Raw genomic sequence first — 21,735 nt, 5'->3', positions numbered from 1 at the left:
AGTCCCCACCGGACCACCACCTCCCACACGCAGACCAATCACGCATGTCTAGAAATAAAATGTTCTGTTGAAATGTATTTGACGTCTGTGACAATAATTTTTCCTAACTACGTCAGCTACCATTTAAGCAAGACCAACAGTGATTTGCTGGCCATAGCATAGTACGCGGTATGCCAACTTTCCACTCGTCACCTACGTTAATTCCAACACGATGGTGAAAGAAATAACACACAGATAAATAAGATAGACAGAATGAACGTGAAGAAATGGTTGGTGGTTTCTACGATATGCTCTGGAATAAAAATAACGAAGCCCAATAGAAGCCGAACAATGGCAGACTGTAATCATGGGCATCAAGATTTTACCTCCACAGAAGTGGTGGTGCGGCAGGTGGAATCCCACCAATCGCCCGACCTTCGGGGCAGCGAATGAGCTGAATATTCACCATTACGAGTCTTCAAAAATTATGAAATTTCACAATGATATTCCACTACTCTCTAACGTTAAGAGATTTCATAAAAACTGCGTTAACTAATACACAATGTATTCTGTACAATCGTTCATATTTCAAGAGCAAGTAATTTTGCGTCGATTAGTTTTGACAGACCTCTGATATTTTTTGAATCAGCATGATCGTGCACATCTCAAACGGTAAAAAAGGAGTTACATTTTTCATAGATCATTCAGGCTTCTGCGTGTCTATATCTGCTTACATTTGGTGAAAATGTTTCTATAAATTTGCCTCCAAACAGATGCTGCCTTGGTGGCCATCAGTCATTCGCGCGACCTTTGTGTCGCCATTCAAGCTCTTTATCCTTTCTGGGAACCCAGTCATCAATAAAGCGATCGTGCTGCAGCGTGAACCTTCGATAAGTCTCCAGTTAACCATTTTCATACGTAATTCATTTTAGAATAACTATTTGAAAGCTGCGTCATGACCTTGTCGATTTGCTATTTTTCTCCACCACCACCACCAGTCAATGTGTCTATGTTTATTGCGTTGAAGCATAAAAACATTGTTATTATGCGTAAAAAACTGTCTATTACTGGCGTTGGAACAGGCATTACTGCCATTACAGAGCCACGCCCACTCTTTCTACCATATATAGCCTCTCGGGCTCTAGTAATCATCCTTATTCACTAAGGTGCCAACTTCATTGCTTTTTCTTGTTCTGCTGTTGACTGCAGTGAATTTAAGGGTATGTTCACCTAAGCTTTTCAACACGTGAAATCGTCGCAATAGATTTGTTGCCCCATTCTGTCGAAGTGACAATGGGAATGCCATCTATGAAACTCACTTTTTAGTCCAAATCTAGTTACCATTGTTGCTAAAGAGGGACAAGGGCTCTGATCTTAGTAACGACGGCTTATTTAGATCAAATGTCAGCAATGACGGAAAACGATCCATCGTCTTGGCTCTAAAGCCACTATATGCTCGCCCATGGATACCATTGCTCGCCGCTCATAATCGCCAAATGATGAATACTGTGCACTGACTGACGCCAACATCTACCATTTCTGTGTCATGCAATAACAGGTATTGGTAATTGAACACAAATGGTTAGTGTGTTAGGCCAACACTTTGACCACATATTTACTGGTAACTTCGTGTGCAGTTTAGAGAGCAACATAGGTTGCTTTTGTTGTTGCACCTTCTGTAAACAATAGCGAAAGACATCACGTAAGAGTGCTGCTGTTACTATAGACAACTGTAAGCAAGTATGTATGCCTAAAACATGTACTTAAACGTCTACGGGTGCTATTGCGAACATCGGCCGTAAACCAGTGCCGCCAGACGAGACCCATTTGCCTTGATCTACACAGCCATCGCAATGCTAGCTTTGTAAGACAGTGGGAACGAAAGTGCGCATTCTCTGCGCGTCGCATCTGTCCTTCGTTGTACGCTCTCTTACACTTCCGCTTGCTTTTATTGCGGTAGCAGCTATATGAACACTCTCAGCTGAATTTTTCCGTCGCCGTCAAGTTCCTGAAGTGAACACACACACACACACACACACACAAATATATATATATATATATATATATATATATATATATATATATATATATATATATATATATATATATATATATATATATAAGGGAAACGGACGAAGATTAAAGGCAAAAAGAGCCGACCGACCCAATACGGGGAAACCCTTTCTTTACACACGCCGTCACGGACCCTGCCGGCACCGCGGCGATAATCATGGGTGGCCCGACACACGTCGAGAACTGAACAGCACGTGATAAGAAACGTATGTGGACGTACACGGACAGTTGGTTTCGTTCTCAGTATTGACAGTGGTTCTTCCTCTTTTTTACTTTCTTTTTTTTCTTTCTATTACTTTTTTTTCTCCCCCCCTCTTTTTTTTCTAGTTCCCTCTTACTCTCGCAAACATGTTTCAAGGCGAGAGGGACGCGGCAGCAACGAAGTTTGGAAATTCATGTCAGTATAACTCATCCCCTGATGAAGGGAGGACCCCTCCCGAAACTGTTGGGAAATAAATATATTTATCCTTGTTGACAACGCTCCCGTTGTGCCATATCCCATACCTTCACAAAGACTAACTGGCCCATTGAATTATTACTCATACTATATATATATATATATATATATATATATATATATATATATATATATACATATATATATATACATATATATATATATTCACAGAACATCTTCATAGCCATAGACAGGTTTAGTTGCGTGTCTCCAGCAGCTGTAGGGACGCGGCGTCTCATTAAAAATGGGAATCAGGCTGCTACGGCGGCTGCGCACGCACACCTAATATGTCTAACGACGAGCTATTTCACACATCAGGTACTAAGACACTCACCGGGTAATTTCGAACCAGTGGCTCCTTACTTCACAGTGGCCTGGCTTAACCAACTAGGCCAAGCCACTCGTATTGTCCATCTCACTAACCGCGAGCTTTGTATACACAATATTTACCACTGACTTACTCTCAATGCGCCTAAAACATTTTTGAAAAAAGCTTGTTCTTTGTTTGGGCAAGTCATACAATATTTCCCTAAACATCGATGTGTCCAATAGCTTCATCAATGGAGCGGTGTGTTCACTAAAGCACATATGATTGGATGAAAGGTGCATTCCGAAAGAACCCTGGCTTGATTCTAACCGTGAAGAAACAAGAAGAATCACTCGCATCATGTCCAGGACTATTCGGGAAGTTGCTGGTCCTGTCGTGCCTGTGAATCTAGTTCCAATCGAAATGCGCGCCGCCACCCTCATTTTAAATGTATTAATTCAGCTCGCGTCCCCACTGAGTTGTGGTGACGTTTGCGCCATTAAAACATCACACGTCTTCGTCGTCGCAACAGCGTTCATCTCACGAGGATGCTTACAGGCTAATGTCTCCACTTCTTGCTGCACAACTTCCGTGCTGTGTGCCTGGAGGTTGTGCCGGTGATAGTCAACGCATATTTCAACGTTAATATACTTCGAGGAGAAAACAAGAGCCTTGTGGAGTTTCTCGTTGCTAAAATTTGAATTCGCCTCCTGTCCGACGTCACACAGTCAACTGTTCCCCACAACACCTGTTTACATACTGTTGTTACTCTATTACTGGCAATTCAAGCCCAACGACCATATGAATTACATCTCGGATGGTTCCTAAATCTCCTAGCTTTCATTTGTGTGACAGACCAATGTGTTGCTATTGCTATGATTGCTTCGTCCTTGTGCTGTAACTCTGACATATTTCATGTTTTGGTTCTTTAGCTCTTCGTGTGCTGCGATCAGGGAGCGAGTTACGATTACGAGCGAAACTTACCTTTTTCTTTGGCAGATAAGCTGAATTAACGTAGATCATCTCCCTCATCTTTCCGCGGATTGTGATAACTTGTATGCTGGTCACAATAGTGCAAACTTCCGTGAAATACAAGAACATTGATTGAATAAATACAATTGTGTGCTAATAAACGCACACATAGACTAATAAAGAAAACTATAATGATGATACTGGACACGCAGAATGGATAGTGACAATGACACAGTGTAGACAACCAGTTTATATTAGAGGAAGAATACTTAGGCCACTCTCTCTGTATACATTCGAAAGCGGAATTCATATTTCTCAGTTTACGGAAACATATCAATAAATAAAGAGCTTTGTTCTCTTTGGTTTGTGATACAGGTTTCGTGTGCATGCCAATACGTTGTTTATTTGAAAAAAGTTTCAATACTCACTATTGCAAAGGACGTAGATACATTCGCACTGCAAAAATGTCCATCAGAACCACGAAGAAAAACTCCCAAGAAGCATATGAATGTCTGTAATTTTATGGAAGTACGGGGGAAAGTTACGCAGATACCAATGAATATACTACTTTCATTTTAGGTATGGTGAGCGTAACGTCAACCAGGTACACACTCTTCTACATTTTAACAAGCTATTGTGTTTACGGAAAGCCTAAGTAGCGTTGAGCTTTGAGTCCTCTCAATTGCTTACCTTTAATCTAAGACAGGCCAAGCTCCATAGGGTGAAGACTTGTCTGCCGGCTCGACGTTGTGGCCACGCTGCTACTCGCTGTTTTTGCTCGAGCCGCAGCTGTACTTTTGTTTGATTTACATAGCGCTCACTTGATGGCGCGCTGGTACTCGCTTTTTTCTTTCGGCCCGTCCACTTGTTTGGTAGGTGACTACTACATAGTTTATGTCATATAAACCGCTTGCTCTCGGCCCACTTCTTGTCTATTCGCCGGTAATCACTCAATACGCTTTGGCAATTACACTGCTCTACTATGGACACTGAAGAAGACAAGGTGACTGTCAAACGAAGGGCTCGCAAAGCTGCTGCAGCGCAGGATTGTAGTCGGGATGCTGCAGTCAGAGCCTGTGAGAATAAATATGTGGCCTCGCGGGCCCTCAGGTACAGAGGATTTCTGGTCTACAAGATAACCTAGGGGGCCTCGCCCACTTATCATCATACATTTATTTTGTGAATATGCGGCGATTTTTTAAGCGTGATAACAAATATGTCACCAATGTCACTGGGTTTTCACATCCCCAAGTTATGTGTAAAGTCCCAATCAATAACGCTTCCTCCTTGCACATTGTACACCTTCTACCAGCGCGTAGAAACGCGTGTGCGCAAACGACGAATGCGCTTTAGTCATAGATCAAACGTGCTGACTGCGATTCGCCGCACGCAAAAGCACGTGATAACCTCACTACCTAATGCGAGCAGCACCGTGGTGAGGAGTGCTTTTTATTTCCTCTTAATCTGAGATGAACCACCCCGCTAATCTCGATGAAGCATGAAATAATGTTTAGGGAAGAAGTGGGACATGTCAATCGAATAAAAGCTTCGAGCGTTGATTATACGGGTGTGGTCGCAATCGCTGGCTCGAATGCTATCTTAGCAGGCATCAGCAAATTCTCGTGCACCCCTCTACGTGCTAGTCTCTCAACGCAAACAAACAGGGCGAACACTGCTTCACTCCTCGGAACGGGAATTAAGCTGTTTGTGAAAGATAAAAAAAATACCGCCGAAGCACTCCGTGCAAATGGTTGACCATCGAAAGCTGATAGGTCGAGCCCGGTGTTTAGCAGCGGGTTCAACCCGACGTGGCACTGAAGCCTTTCACAATTATTGGTTACATGTACTTCAGAAGCCTTTAGAAGAAATTTAGGACCATTATAACTGTGCCAAAAACGAGACACAAGAACGAAGTGGACAGGACGATCGTAGCCTGTCCTTTTTGATCGTCCCGTTCACTTCGTTCTCGTGTCTCGTTTTTCTCGCAGTAATAACTTTCCTTATTGCTTACACGTGCGTGCTTTTTAAGGAGGTTAGACAAACAATTGGCTTCGCTTTGATTGATTGATTGATTGATTGATTGATTGATATGGGGGGTTTAACGTCCCAAAAATACCATATGATTGGGAGAGATGCCGTAGGTGAGGGCTCCGGAAATTTCGACCACCTGGGGTTCTTTAAAATGCACCCGAATCTGAGCACACGAACATACAACATTTCCGCCTCCATCGGAAATGCAGCTGCCGCAGCCGGAATTCGGACCCACGACCTGTGGGCCACCAGCCGAGTACGTTAGCCACTAGACCACCGCGGCGGGGTGTTTCGCTTCGGTTTGCCATAATGTTTATTTCAAGTGCTGCTCTTGAGTGGTTAAGTGCACTTCGCAATGTGGCAATCACAGTGGGTGTTATCGAGCCCCAGGCGGTCGCAGACATGGCCGCCGAAGCCAAAGTTCCGGTGTAGAAGCTTTCGCCGAAAGCGGGCGTTCGTGCCGGCAAGCACGTTCCCGAAATCATCACGTCGACGTCCCAACGCCACTTGTTAGACGTAGATATAGTGTCTAGAATATCGTAGGCACTGCGCTGTGTCACCTAAATTCGGAAATGAAAGGTACCCGTTTACTTTCTGCAATAATCACGCATTCATTGTTCGACGCTGCGTTGTTGTAAGCGCTTGAAATAACGAGCTACCTCAGTGGCGTGGTTTGAAGGATCCGCCCGCCACTGGTACTTGCATTCTCGTTCACGATTTAGTGCAGCTTATGAAGCTGCCGAATCGTAGGTGCGCATTTTCTGTCGGCACTCGGCCTCCCGGGCATGTTTTTATGTCAGAAGTGAATCATCAGCCCGGTGAATGCTAGCTCTCTCACGTTTCCACTGTCGTCGCTATTCCAGAGTTATCCGTGGTATGCCCACGTGGAAGATTTCGGGAGAAACTGATGCGTGCAGGCTGGGCCTCATGGCGGCGACATGATGAACGACGCCACTCACAACGCAGCCATTCCCGCGGGTGCTTGGGTACAATTCTGAGAATGGAGTGACTGATGGGACAGCCAATACAGACCGCTTCTGAAGCCGCTGTCAGCAGGTTTTTTTTTTGTTTCATATACAGCTTTCAATGTAAAACTGCATCTCTACATATACAGATTTCGCCGTAAAGCTCCTTCAACACCATAGATTGTTCTCTTAGTTTTGAAACGGATGGCCCGCTGGCTGAGTTCTCTGTGCCTGCACTGCAGCACAAATAACAGTGGGATTGCAATCAATAAATAGATTCAGCTCTATGGCAAGCTACGCGATTTTAAGCAATGGGAAGGCTATTTCACGAAATACCGGAACAAAGAAAGGTCGGAGTATCGTGGTATGGAGGCAGCACAGTTTTTACCTTTGGTAGTTACCTGGCAGTCAATGAGTTGAAGGAGACTTTGTATGTTCTAAATTGTGGTTGTGAATGCCTGAGGCCATTCGGCTGAATATGCTCTTTTTTTAGTGTTCCAGTCAAAAGGCAAACAAACTGAATGTTTTCTTGCTTTCTTTTTACTTTTTACAGCGAAACGCAGCGAGACGTGAGGCATATCTACCTCCATGTCGCATGCGCTTGTTATCTCGCACATTGCGCATCATGCTAACGCCATTCGCCTTTTATCGCTCATAAAGCTCATTATATGCTACTGCGTAAACACGAGCTGCCACAGCTGCCACCGTGTCAGGGAGTATTAGAGACGCCAGCCTACGAGAGTATGATACATTAGAGGATTTCGCCCTAAAAGGCTAACTGTGAGCATTCAATGAACCAAAGCGACAGGCCACTCGGTTTGAAGAAAAAAAGCCACACCCTTGATAAAACACTCTGAGTACGGTCTTTGTAACATTAAAGCAAAAAATACGCGCTGTTTTTAGTAGTGGTCTTTAACAAATGTACTTATGTGGACTATTTAGATAAATCAGCTGTAACAAAAAGTTTTAAGCATAAGAGTGTACATACTTATCAACACAGTGCTCTTCTGCAAATCCTATAGATGGCATTCCTTAAGAAAACCTTGTATTTGTGATTGCCGCACTAAATAATATGTTGTCGCCAGGGAACTAGATTTTGTACAATGGATGCGTACAAGCATATGATGTTTGACTATGAGTGAAAGCTATTATTCGAATTCATTTAAAGTGAAGGTGCCTTGTTAATACACATACCCTAATTTGTGTGTACGACAATTCATGAAAGCAAGTTAATACTTGTGTACATATAATAGATAATAAATTCAACTTTCCGAAACATGCAATTTTGCGGTTACTTCAAGTGGCGATTATAATAGATGCCTAAAAAGTCTTATTTTCACACCAAGGTGAACATTTTCATCGAGATACGAGGTAGTATTATGTAACTCAACATGACATGCACAAAACTTGCAGTTACAAACACTCACACTCGAGTTACATCTTGTAAAATCATACTTTCAAATAGAGTGCTAAACACAGGGGACGTGGTTGTAACAAAGAGATGAATTGGATGTTTCTATAAGATGTTGTAATGTATACAGGATTATGAGTCTTCTCATATTAGAGGCTTGATTTTCAGGTAACGAATGAGGATGCGCTTCTTCTTCTTGATGAGAATGGTGTGCCTCATGTTCTTGGTACAGCAAGGACCGGCAAATGTGGACGCGGGCCCTAACCCACCACGTAGGTATTACGTTGACAGACAAGCTGTGTCATTGACGTAAGAAGAATGGTGTTCTGTCATTGTTAATAATATTAATGATAACATTATTAGCAATATTAGGTATATTACCAACAGCAATAATCATAATGTTACAATTCAGCATTTTACGTCTCGGAGTCACGAAGTGATGAAAGATGCAGTAGTGGAGAATTCCAAGAAGTATTGATTGATGTGTGGGGTTTAACGTCCCAAAACCACCATATGATTATGAGAGACGCCGTAGTGGAGGGCTCCGGAAATTTTGACCACCTGCGGTTCTTTAACGTGCACAGTTGTACTCACATCTGAGCACACCGGCCTACACCGTAACTCCACAAAATTCCTAACCTGCTCATAAAGCAAGTAAACGGAATTCTACTGTTCTTTTAGCATTGAAATGTGGCCTGGGTTCGATCTGATGATTTTTAGGTCAGCAGTGGAGCATCATATTCGCTCGAACGCTTAGGCGCATGTGAATTCATTCTATCATACCTGAAATAGTAGTACTAGTCGGTACCTGCGCATAGCTCTTTGCAGGTATGTGCCAAGAGCTAGCTGATAGGTCATGTGATTCTTGTTTGTCAGTCAGGTGCAAGCCCTTGCATTTCAAACACATCAGTGGGACAACGACATCACGTGATCTGTATTTTTCCATGTGTTATTTCTCTTTGAATGAGGTGCTTGTTCCAGTCGATAATTTTCTGTGCTCTCATACTTGTCAAAAGTCACAATCTCATACTTTTTGGTACAGGGTACTTGCGAATGTGCTGAAAACGTCTGGCGTCGTACACCAGTCACTGTGCCAAAAATGAGAACTGGTCCGCCATTTTATCTTACAACCCGTGTATAAGCAAAGCTTTTCAATGTTAGCTGTTGGCTCAATCATATTATGTTTTTTCCTAAAACAACGATGTCATTCACATAAGCAAGTAGATTAACCTGAGATGAGAGCAAGCTCTATTCAACACTGCTTTTGTTTAATGATACATCCTAACTAAGCAGCTCAATGTAGACCGAAAGTAGCAAACGTGACAGCATGTACCCTTGGCGAACTGTGGAACACACAGAGATAGTGTCACCTTCCCATTGGCGGTTGTCGAGATAGACCAAGTTGAATACGACATTTGTGCACCATTATCTATCACATAGCTCTAGGTTCAATCACTCTAAAGATAGAATATCATATGCAACAAGAGCGATTGATTTCACAGTCCGTATAGCTGCATCATTGCTACATGCTCAATCATTGCATCAAAAACGTCCAACATACTTCGCACAGTGTGCCTGTTTGTCACCATGATACGCCTTTTGATACCACTCGTTTAGTGAGTCGCATTATGCTTAATCAGCACTGCCTCTGCCCTCACTGCGTGGTAAGAAAGAGCAAACGGCACGTGTTCACTATAAAAGCGCTCTATCACCAGCGAGAGAGTGTGCTGCACAACATTTCACTGCCCCCCCCCCCCCCCTTTGTAGAGGCTCTGGATCTTGACAGGCGATTTAGTGGCGGTAGGAGATTTTTCTTACTTGTAGTTGAACAATAAAGATAAGAGAACCCTAAAGTTTAGCCTTTAGAAGTTGAACGCGATAGCGATATTCTGTTCCTAGTGCGTATTTAAAGAGCTTAGTGCATGCGTTCTTTTCGAATTGGCTATGCACTAACTTCGTGGCTTTAAAGAAATAGGCATAGTAGCGTGTGTAGCTTCTGTAGTGGTGTGCTGTCTTTCAACCAAAGATCTTATATGATTATCACATATTCTAACGCCCGTTGGTAATGGGAGCTTGTACCACGCATTATTACTGCAATATTTCATGTTGCATTATGGAGCATGTAAACAAGACACGTGTGTTTATGAACCATGAATGCCACTTTCCCTGAAATTCCAAGCAGAGGAAGTTCTTTTCACTTTTTTTACAAGCAAAAGCCGGGCCGTGTGGTTGAACATCCACTTGTCACGCAAACGACCCGGTTCGATCCGTATACTAGAACCAAAACAGCCCTGGCTCGGTCCCCACTGTGCATCATGATTTTGTAGCATTCATTTATTTTATATCAATTGTTCTTAATTTTTCAGTCACACATAGAATGACTTTTCGCTCGCAACCCACGAAGCCAACGACAACGCCAACGCCGATGCTGATTCCGAGTCCGACGCCAACATTTTTGCGAAAGAAGGTGTTCAACGCTATCACGTTAAAAATTTGAAGCGTGCACGTTTAATAAATTTCTGCACTCTTCATCCTTCACCAGGTTTCACGTTAGTTGAGTTGCGAATATATTACACGCCTTTCACCAGCTTTGTAGCTAAATGGCTACTGCGGCGCCAGCGTTTACTTGTTTATTGATTTGATTGGTATGTGGGGTTTAACGTCCCAAAACCACCATATGATCATAAAAAACGCCTCAGTGGGGAGCTCCGGAAGTTTTGACCACCTGGAGCTCTTCAGTATTTTGAAATTTTGACTACACGAGCCTATAGTATTTTCGCCTCCCTTGAATATGCGGCGTGCACTTGTCTCTGTCGGTAAGTGAGGCTGAGCGACTGCGCGCGATAAGCCAGGCTTTAAGGTTTGGAGTAAGGCTGTGGTGCCACACCCGATGATTACGATTGAATACATTCTTATGAAAAAGAAGTTTTCTGTAACAAAATTAGCAGGGCAATGCTGATGAAAGTTTTGATACGTCGGCTACGTACGTATCACTAAAAATCGACGTACCAGTAAAAACGCATCGCGAAAAAGAAAGAAGCTTAGATTTTTCGCAACAATAAATCGGTGGTGAAGAGATGAATAATGTCACTGTTATCTCGCAATTTCTGAGCTTGCACAGATGTAGTGAGTTGGAGTTTCCTTGTTTTCAACTTGAAAGGCCTCAGCTAACTTATTACTGCTGAAGAAATTCTCTACCATGTTTCACTGCAATATAATTTGTCTAGTGAGCGTTACATGACTGTAATTATATTGTCTACACTTGCAGCACCAGGCCCTAAGAAGAACTGCATCTTTCCTGGTACGTATTGGTTTTTTGCGCTAACAGTTGCATTGCAGGAAAGTCTGCCTTAAAATATATATATTAGAAATAATACATTCTGAGCTGAATAACACCATACTTCTAGTGTCTTCAGAAGCATGATAAATTATTTATGTCCTTTTTGTGTGTTCCTTTTATGTATTTTATGTGTTTTATGAGTTCCTTTTATGTGTTGAGTAATCATAAAATCATGATAGCGTAATTAGTAGCGCAGCTCAAACACTATAACTTCGACTGTAGAGGCAAACCACTCCATACATGAAAGCGTTCTTCAGATTACTTATAGTGTATTTCAACCTAGTAATTGACTGACTGACTGGATAACTTTATTTGGTCCTGAGAAGGCGATGACTACATACAGCCGCGTCTGCGGGCCACGTCCTTGATGGGGCTGGGGGGTTGAACTTGTAATTATATCGCAATTTGGAAAAACCAAGAAATCAATTTCGCACCTCCTAAAGTATGCAGTATTCGCAGATATGACGAATGAAGAAAACTGTGTAAACTTACAGATCATAGTGAAATTTTAACTCAAAAAGATTCGGACTTCCCACTAGAGGTTCTCTCAGAATTTCAGTAAAGAAAAAGATCAGTTCGCCTGCAAAGCACGAACTGGAGGTTTTAAGAACAAAAAATGTCTTTGGAATTGTGAGTAGGAAGCTCACTTGCAATCAAGGGCGTAGAAAGAACTTTTGAGAGCTTGCTAGTCAGAATTTTTTAAAATAACGCCCTGTATGTTCATAGTGTCGTGTACCCGAGTTCTCAATGCTTCTGCTAAGAGGTACTGCTGTGCTCTCGTAGCTGCATTCTATCTGGTAAATCCCGAAAGCAGCGCCCACATGCTCGACTTCTCGTGCTGTAGTAGGCAAAAGACCACTAGAGGGCCGCGCTTGTGTACAAGGCTCGCGTTTGGCGACATTGTTTTCTCTTCACTGGAAGCCCGCTCAGCGAACCCTCTTTTGGCATATTAGGCTCAGGTGCACTGGCACCGTGACGGTGGAAGTGAAATTACGTCAAACACCACCGAAGCTTCATGCATCGCTAGAGCCCAGCCGAACGTGTGAACCACAAAACTCGAATCTGCTACAGCAGCGCTGTATGTGAGAGATGCCATTTAGCAGACGACAATTCCCAGCACCCTGTTTGTACTGGTTATAAAAGTGCAAACGACAGAAAATCAAACAATTAGAGACACCTTCGAGACTATGTGTGCAGTAGGTGCGCGCCTGTTCATCAGGCGGTCGTGCTGCATCGATTCTGCACTAACTCGACAAGAGTTACAGTAATTTTAGCATTGCCTTCGGTGTCCATTGGAATGCAGGCAGAAAAAGTAGCTTCGCGCGAGCGCGTTTGGGTGATGCAAGCACACGTGCGTTTCCCGTACTTCCCAGCCGTGTTTCTCGGCAGCGCCAGCTGTAAATTACACCTGCTATGATGAAACGTCACCGCGTCGTCTACCAATGCGCGTGGGCTGATGGGATTGCACGGCGCTCCACCGTCAACCTCCGTGGTGCTGCGGTGGCGTGCGCTCGTGTCGTGGCTGGCCCAGCCGAGCATGCGGCACCATACGCATGGTGCCCAGACGAACATACGGCATGATACGACTGCACGGAAAACGCCACTGGTGCCACCTGCTGAAGGTGCAATATGCTATCGCTGTCCAGCATGTTCATTACCACTCCACAGTATGAACGCTGCAGAAACCGATGCAGCAGCGTCACAGACTCGCAATGCCGCAGCAGCTCGTGCTCGCCGCCAAGACTTAGTGGTAAGAGACTTAGCGGAGGCCGAAGCGAAGAGGGCTTCCCGGCGTGCAACCTCGGAGCTGTGGGAAAGCGAAACAGAAGCAAATCAAGCGAGCCATCGAGTAATTACGTCATGCCTTCATATGATGTCGGAATAATCGCGGGTTACCTAATCACCTCCGATTTAGCTACTTTAACAATGCGGATATTTCAGAAAGAGGGAGAGTTAAAGGATACTTTATGTATAATCGCGCGTGCGTTTGCACACGTGCGTGTACACAAGCAAAAATGAAAACTTTGTGGAGGGAAGCGTTGAACTTCATGATTCCTTCGCTACGCTACTGCTTCAGAGTTTAAAACAGTTTCTATGCTTTGGAAGTTATGAATTGTTTATTCGCAAAATAAAACTTCCAAAATGTTCAATAATTCATGGCATTGCTAATACTTAAACTGTACACTTCAAAAATGCGTCAAGTTGATTCATTTGCGTTTTTCAAAGTACACAGTATTTACTGTGTGGACATATCTGTGCGTGGACTGTGTAGACATAATTACTCTGTGAACACATCTAGTCTCAAGAGTACCATGAAATCGCTTAAACTGTGAGTTTTATGTCTTGCAACACTTGAAAATTGTTATACAGCTTTACCGTATTTCTTCAAAAGTGTGAGCTCTGCACTTTAAGACAAAAAAAAATCATAACGTCTCATGCTCGCAGGGTAAATACGCGAACTTGAACAGTCTACACACTAGTACTATCTTCTCTTTAGATTTTGTCGGCAGATATTGCTTGGGAAGATGTCGACCGCAGTACTAAACACCACCCCTAAAAGGCTGTAGTTATACTTAGTATCATTAAAGTTATGGTCATCACACGCCAATTATGACGTGCACGTTTCTCAGGAAATGTAGTGACTGATACATCAAAAGCTACAACAGAAGACGCTTGCATAGGTCACAGCTCGTGGTAAACACTGGAGCCGCATGTTCCAACTTCGATAGTTGATTATCTGTATCAAATGCTTGAGCGGTCAGAGTAGCAATGCTCTGTCCTTCATACTTTCTCTCACAATCTTGTTATGGCGCAGCGGTGCACATAAACTTTCCTTCGTCAGACGTCTCTTCGCAGCAGTCTAGTTATTTAGATGGTTCATGTGCATGTGACTGCTCCGTACTAGCGACAGTGTATAGCCAGCTGGTCTGAGAACTGGCAAACCCCCCGGTCCTTCCTCTTTCTATCCTCCTTCTCCTCTGTAGTAGCGTGGTTGCCATATGTAGGGTAAATATTTATTTCTTGGTTAATGCAGGAATTTTTGAGCTAGCGTCCGCTTCTATAGGTTGGTGCTGTGAGGAGATTTCAGCACTTCACTTGTTTTAAGTGATGTAGAAGATCCGTGCGGTTAATCCGAAGGTTTCATTCCGCAAGAAATTGTAAATTTAAATTCTCCTAATGCAAATTTGACCAGCGAACAGTATAGATAATAAACCAAGGAAGACGCATCCTTGTCTTTGGTTTTTTTTTTTCTCGTCGGATATGTTTTTTTTCTCTTTTTTCTGTTTTTTCTCATCTGTTCATTTCGTGTAAGTGCTTTTAAAATTTGCAATAGTAATAAACTTTAGTAATTGATACAAATATGTTAGATGCCTCACGATACACAAGCGATTGTCGGTATCAGTGGGAGCGTTTCAAAAGATGGCTAGAGATGGCTAAGCAGTACCCACGATATCATTGTGGCAGATTATATCACCAAGGGTGTAGGTGTCATCATGAAGTTACTGTGATATCACTGCGTCATCACAGCGTGGCATGGCAATAAATAAAGATGTCTTCAGTTATTCTTGTGGCTTGGTCATACGTGCGTCGAACTATAGTGCAGCACAAGTGTTTAACCGACTCCACTGGAATAGTAAGTGTTCAAAACTCGTGTAGGGTGAAATCCCAAAGGCAATGAAAAGCCACCTAGGTGCAGAAATGTTTTCTGTTAGTCAATATAGTCGACTGAAAAAAACGAGAAAAAGCTGTTGCATTCCAGTCACATTGAGTCAAGTCATGAGACCCATGAAAGCTTCTCTTTCTCCTGGTGCTCCTTGTTACCCATTCCCGTATATTGCCAGTCGTATACTTGCTGCGTGTTCAATGCTCCCTCAAATTTTATTGAATGCCCTTTACCTAAATGCTGGAAATAGTTTCCTTTTCATCTGCTGTTCTCATGCTCCTTCATCTATTTTCATACTACTTTTTTAGGCTCCGAAGTAACCCCCAACTCCAGAATCTTCATACATCTGCACGTCGTAGAGTGTACTCTACCTGTACTTTATCAGTAATACAAGAAGCTACTTTCAGATTTAGGGTAAAGCGCATGTTAATAGAAAGTTCACTTGGGTAAACTCAAGTAATTGTGGCCTGAGCATAAGAGACTTTTCTAAACGAGGTTGGCCAAAGATGTGTGTACGCCTGTTACAATCCACGCACTAATACTAGAAGAATCGCGCATTCCGTTTCAGACTGACTGACACCATCTCAATGGACCCAAGCTTTTTCTGGAACACATTTTGGAAGTTACAGTGCTTTTCAATTTTACATTTTATGAACCTCCTAGTTGTGGATAACTTCAGTAAAAAATTAAGCGTAGGAAACAAATGATTTTTTTTGCCTGGTTTTTGGAAATCGGGCTAAAATGTAACCATGTGCCATACCGACAAAGGAATGAGGGTGATAGCATGGAACTCTATCGTCACACCAATATTGACTAGAAGCTTGCAGCTGATGCACAAAAAAGGGTGCCCGAAATGAACATGTGGGGAATAGACAGGACATGCATGAACTAACAGCTTTCGCTATCTATGTCATTGTGTTTGAGGAATGAGCTACAAACTTCAGCAAAACAGAATCTAAATAAAGTTTTTACATACTTCTTCTTCCAAAGTGGGGCACACGAAAGGATTATTCTGTTTCTCCTGGAAGGCAATGGCGTCTTACGCAAAGTGTAGGTGGTGTTGTTTTTTCAATCCACACCATGGGTGCGTGTAGCAAAGGGCTTTTTGTTAATGCACGTCTCAAAGGCACTATCAAAGTGAACGAAAATATGGGAGCATTCATTATGGAATACATGTCCATGCTTCTGCAACATCTACATAAGAACAATCGCAAATGTTGTCTATAAACCTATAAACTTCTTACTATTATCACGGAGGCATATGCAATGCAAGCCATGCGGCTGAGTGGTCTAACACAGCAAGCTGCTAAACTAGGGGTCATTGGTTTGTGTGCCCAGTTCAAATGTCGTACATTTTTTAATAAATCTTCTGCACACACACACACACACACACACACACACACACACACATATATATATATATATATATATATATATATATATATATATATATATATATATATATATATATATATATATATATATATATATATATATATAAATGCTTGACGGCTACAGTGACGCCAAAAATTATTGAAGAGTCTCCATATGATTGCTGCCATGCAATAAAATAACCCAATAGACATCATTTAGATATTTCTTGGCAAGCGTATTTAGGTGGTAAAATATATAACATCAGTGAAATGTAAAATACTATTACAAATTTTGCAAGTACTAAAATAAACGCGCCTATTAGAAAGTCGACATAAAAGAAACTTCGAGGTATTGCTACTTTTTTTTTACCAAAACAAGTTCAAGGGGGATGACCTTCCGCACCTGAATACTTAAAAACTGAGTTTACCAAAACTACGTACATATTTAGAATACTTCTTTTGGTTAGTAAAGAAAAAGAACTACTAAGCTACCAAAAAAAAGAACAAGTCTGCGCGTAGCATCGTGAGCAAAAAAAAAGTATAGCAATTGGCTTTCATGGCTGCAAGTTTCAAGGAAGAGTACAAAGTTTCTCGAAATATTCCCGAAACATGAACTCTCTTCGCTTTCCTATAGTTATATTTTGCCACTACTTTGAGGTAAGCACCATTGGGTAAGTAGCCTGTTATAATAGTAAGCGTTCTGCTAAAAAGAAAATAAATTATAGAAGCATTTTCTTTTGCAATTTCTGTTTTATGAGCGTCATAGGTAAGTAATGCCTCAGAAAAAAAATGACCCCGTATCTTCATGTTTCACTGCAAATGTCGTCGAAAGACGATAGTCTTGCGTGTGGAGAGAGTTAACAAAACGTCTATTTGATGTTCTGCGCGAGAAAATCGGTGAAAATTGGTGAATTGTATTCTGGAAGCGCTACGTTGGAGAGTGTCGATCCGTGCAGCGAAGGCGAACGAGCGCATCGATGCCCATTAGACACGAGCGCCTCCTGGCAGTTATCTTCGAAAACGATAGAAGACCTGCGTGCCCACGGAGAAAGATGTACACCCGTAAAGTGTACAACGCAAAGCGATGGGCAGGTGCCACGACCGTGTCGTCTTAGCAAAGCATTGGAAACACTTGCTTTTTTGAGCATCGCGTTGCACTGTCAGCACAGCGTGATAAGTGCTACGGCCCTTAGAGTTACTCATGTGGACCTTCTCTAGTATAAAAGACACACATTCAAACTATCGACGTGTTCTTATGGTGCCTCGATATGTGCAATGATTGCTTTTAATTGACGATCGCACAAGTTTGAACGCCTGAAACTTCAGCAATATTGTTGTGTGTTGTGGATGGGGTTGACCGATCCAGTTATCGTGTGATGCCGTTTAGTGTATCGTTAGCGCGGACAAATAGACAGATGTACAGACCGACAGGCAGAAAGACAAACACAGACAGACCAATATTTTGGCGTTGAAGGTCCGGCCAAAAGACCATCGTCTTTGAAAGAAACAGATCATGTAGTTATAAACAACCATTATCATATAGTGCCATTACCTTGGTAGTAACTTCTGGGCTTGCTATCGCCGTCCAAAGAGCTTTCCGACGACCTGTCCATGTCTATTGGTACATATTGTGCACTGAGAACTTTATGCTTTGGAGGTGTACTGCACTCACAATGTTTATTTTTTATGCGCGTGTAGTATAACGTCTTGCGAATTCTCGCAATAAGTGCTTCGGTGAAACATACACTTCAACAGCATATTACTATACTTTATACGTGAACTACCCACTGAACGAACTATAATTGTTGGAAGACGAAAATTCCCGAATATGACAATCGCGTGCGTAGACAAGATCATGCCCCGGCACTCTCAACATTTAACGATTAAAAAGAGAGGATGCTCAAGACAACTACCCAAGTGCGTATGTTAATTAGAATGTTGCACTAAATGCTTCAAGTACCAAAACTTGTTACCGATGATTTGGGAGAAAAAATAGTCCATAGAATACATGCAGTGGCGTAATAAGGTGCACTACCTCATCGCCTGGCGGAGTTCTATTTATACGACTCGTCTGGCCACTGTAACTGCACGTATTTTTGCGAAAAAAACAAATGCAATAGCAAGTCCAACTGATCTAATTGTGTTTCCTGTCTTGGGAACAAAGACTCGCGTGCCGAAACTGAGCTTGCAAAAACGGTTCCTTAATGCTCTACTGAGAAGTATATTTACTTAATAGTCTATTTGCTTCAAAATTCATGCCAGCCTCTGGATAGTGTTTTTATTCATAATAGGCAGCATACGTGAAAGATTCAAAAACACAATTAATAACATCGCTAAGTATACGAAAAAGCAACGCCTCCAATCAGTAAAGTATGCATAGTATTTAACTACAGAAAAGTTGCAAGGAGAAAAAAACATGACAGTTATTACAAAACTGAAGGAAAAGCAAGTTGAGAAAAGACAGATATGAAGGAGGCATCAATATGCCGTAACAAGCAGACAGTGACACTATCAATGGAACATTATTACAAAAATTAAACTGTGCTACATACGGTTCGACAGCAAACACTCTGTAACACAAAAATTGAGAACAGCTTAGGGAAAATATCTAACGCTTATGCGTCTATGTCTTAGGTAATTTTTGAAGAGGTCCTTCGGAGGTCACACACTTACGCTTACGTGGAAGCAAGGGGATATGCCACAAATAAGGCACGACCGCAAAGTAAGCACAGGGTAGAAGAAATTGTGAAAGCTGGACCCCCAAAGGATAATAAAATAAGGACTCGACAGTCTGAGAACCAAGGAATATTCCACTGTAATATAAACAAGACACACTTTCTTGCGAAATAAATGGCACCGATTCTGTTCATTTACGTGAAGCGTTCCTGCTCACTTTAAGCTAAGGGGATTTCTCGACTGTGCACAAATGGTTTCACCGAAATAATTATCGCTAATGTCTACCGGAGTGAACATTAGCACCGAAGTGTACATGAAATAATTAGGCGAATATTGTACCATAATATATTGTTCTAATATCATAAATTTTTTGCAATTTTTAAGACGCAGTTATCGATTTTCTGCATTGGTGGGTGAAAACTTTTGTACCAGCGTTTCAATCACTTTAAAAATATTTTAGGCTGTTTGAAATTATGCAGTTATTCGCGAAAATAGCCCGATTTCTATTACACTACACCTAAAGCAACCAGTTACAATACAGCGTCAATTCGCTTGGGTCTCCTTGTTGTTAAATATTTGTGCCCTAGCCTTACAAGTACGCTAGATAGCTGATTTGACAAAACATTACCGTATATGAGAGATATCGACTTCGGTTCAGTTTATTGTTATGTCAATTACGTGTTCTCTTTCAGGCTTAGACAGCACTTGCAATTTACGAAATAAATTATGCAAATTAACGAAAGGTTGTCATATTAGTTACTGAGGTTTAACAAACCGAAACCATGATATCAATATGACAAATGTTGTGTGGAGGGCTCTGCTAATGTATCACATCTGTGGCTCTTCAAAGTGCACCTCAATAAAATTTCACAGTCCTTGAACACTTTCGGCTCCTTCAAAAATTCATCCGCCACAGCCGGGATGATAAACAAATTTCAATATTTTACATCAGACTGATCTTTTTGCAGGAGCATTCCTTGCTGGAAGACCATACATACGCCCATGTTAGTGTACGTATGCCACTTTCACGAAAGCCTCCAAATAGGTTAAATATTTTCGATATATATTTATTTCTCATGAACACATCTGAAAGATACAAGACATAGTGATTTGGTTAAACTCATGAAGTTTTTAGAATATTTTGATTAAATGTATATTGTCTTCCCCTGCTACTTTTGTGACCTACTAGAATCAAAACTTTACGTTTTCTTTCGGGAATACTTTTTGCAACAGGATAAGTAAGAAGCATGTATGATAGCTTTACTACGCATATTGCTGTAGCTATTAATGAAAAGTGATAGCCGATGAAGACTCATAGCAAATAATTGTTCGGTTACAAAAAATAGTTGAATAATTATCAGTTTAAGGGGGAGTCAAGGAAATGCACCCATCAAAAGTATATAAACGGGCATTATTTCATTTGCTTATTCTAGTGCTTTTTTCTTCTGCCTCCAGAACCATAGTTCACGCCACAGCATCGCCCTGCTCTTACAAGGAACATACTCTAGAGGGAATTGTCGGTGCCTATGGACGAGAAGACACAAGGATTCACAATACGTGCATTGTTGCAATACAAGACTGCTACTGCCACGGCAAATAGAAAGAGGGCTTTACGATCACCGTAATTACTTCACAAATAATGTTACATCTTCATGATAGGCAAGCCAGAGGTCAGGCTCATTATTGGCCTATGAGAATGATAGTATAACACAATCACAACTCAACACAATCAAAAGAAGGATAATCTGTTGAACAAACCATACAATTATTCATTCATACAAAAATGTAAGACTTCCCATGAATGCAAATGGCTGGTATTATTCGCATCTACAGTGTTTCCGGCAACAGCAAATGCACATACATGCCTGTTTGTTAAAAATACACATGTTCGCTTCAACTTACAGAAGTAGGTTGCTCTCTTTGCCCTTTTGAAGGAGGTAATAAAATATTTTGAACTAATGACTTCAACAAATGCTAAATTTTGCGCGCACTCATTTGCGCTGCTCACTCAGCTCAACCGCTTTTCAATACAGTGTTTCTTTAGGCAAACTAAGCTGAAATAATTCAATATGATGTAGCTTTACGTGTCTGCAAACTGATTCTATTCGTCACTATAAGATTTTGCAACGACTACGTAGGTAGACAGTTTAGATGAATTTTCAGATATGTAAATTCTAAGAGCTGACTTGCGTTTTGCAATAAAAAGGAACTTTATAAAGACATCTATCGCCAATCAATCGTACGTTTTCTTTCATATGGTAATTCAGAAATTGCTCGGGTTTTCAAATATGGTTTTCAGTACGTGGAACATCGAATATCGCATATTTGAGTGAAAATACTTCCCGTGTAAAAGCAGAAGCCTTCAAAGGAAAGGCATGTGACTCTTCCTGATGAGTGTTAGTTGTTGAAGTAGGCCAGTCGCCATAATTTTTTTTAAGCTTTGGGCATATCGAACCAAAAGTGATTGGTCTTTCTCTGCCTTAACGA

At 41.7% G+C, this 21,735-nt stretch overlaps 1 protein-coding gene across 3 annotated transcripts; it reads left to right on the top strand.

Moving 5' to 3' along the window:
• Positions 1–1,139: 1,139 nt before the first annotated feature.
• LOC142768598 (uncharacterized) lies at positions 1,140–21,470 on the top strand. Of its 3 annotated transcripts, none has more exons than XM_075870606.1 (6): positions 1,143–1,199; positions 6,683–6,867; positions 8,364–8,467; positions 11,464–11,496; positions 20,217–20,258; positions 20,704–21,470. In XM_075870606.1, exons 3-6 carry the CDS (start codon positions 8,441–8,443, stop codon positions 20,902–20,904), a joined length of 303 nt encoding a protein of 100 aa, XP_075726721.1. In that variant the 5' UTR covers positions 1,143–1,199; positions 6,683–6,867; positions 8,364–8,440; the 3' UTR covers positions 20,905–21,470. The 3 variants fall into 3 exon arrangements, with proteins under 3 accessions (XP_075726720.1, XP_075726721.1, XP_075726722.1); XM_075870607.1 differs by having other exon boundaries at positions 6,683–6,875; XM_075870605.1 differs by lacking the exon at positions 6,683–6,867 and having other exon boundaries at positions 1,140–1,199.
• Positions 21,471–21,735: the final 265 nt, after the last annotated feature.

This window comes from Rhipicephalus microplus, chromosome 8, assembly GCF_043290135.1.
Source record: "Rhipicephalus microplus isolate Deutch F79 chromosome 8, USDA_Rmic, whole genome shotgun sequence".
Taxonomy (NCBI): Eukaryota; Metazoa; Arthropoda; class Arachnida; order Ixodida; family Ixodidae; genus Rhipicephalus; species Rhipicephalus microplus.
The sequence above is the reverse complement of the archived record's forward strand: the minus strand, read 5'-3'. Positions and strand labels throughout refer to the sequence as shown.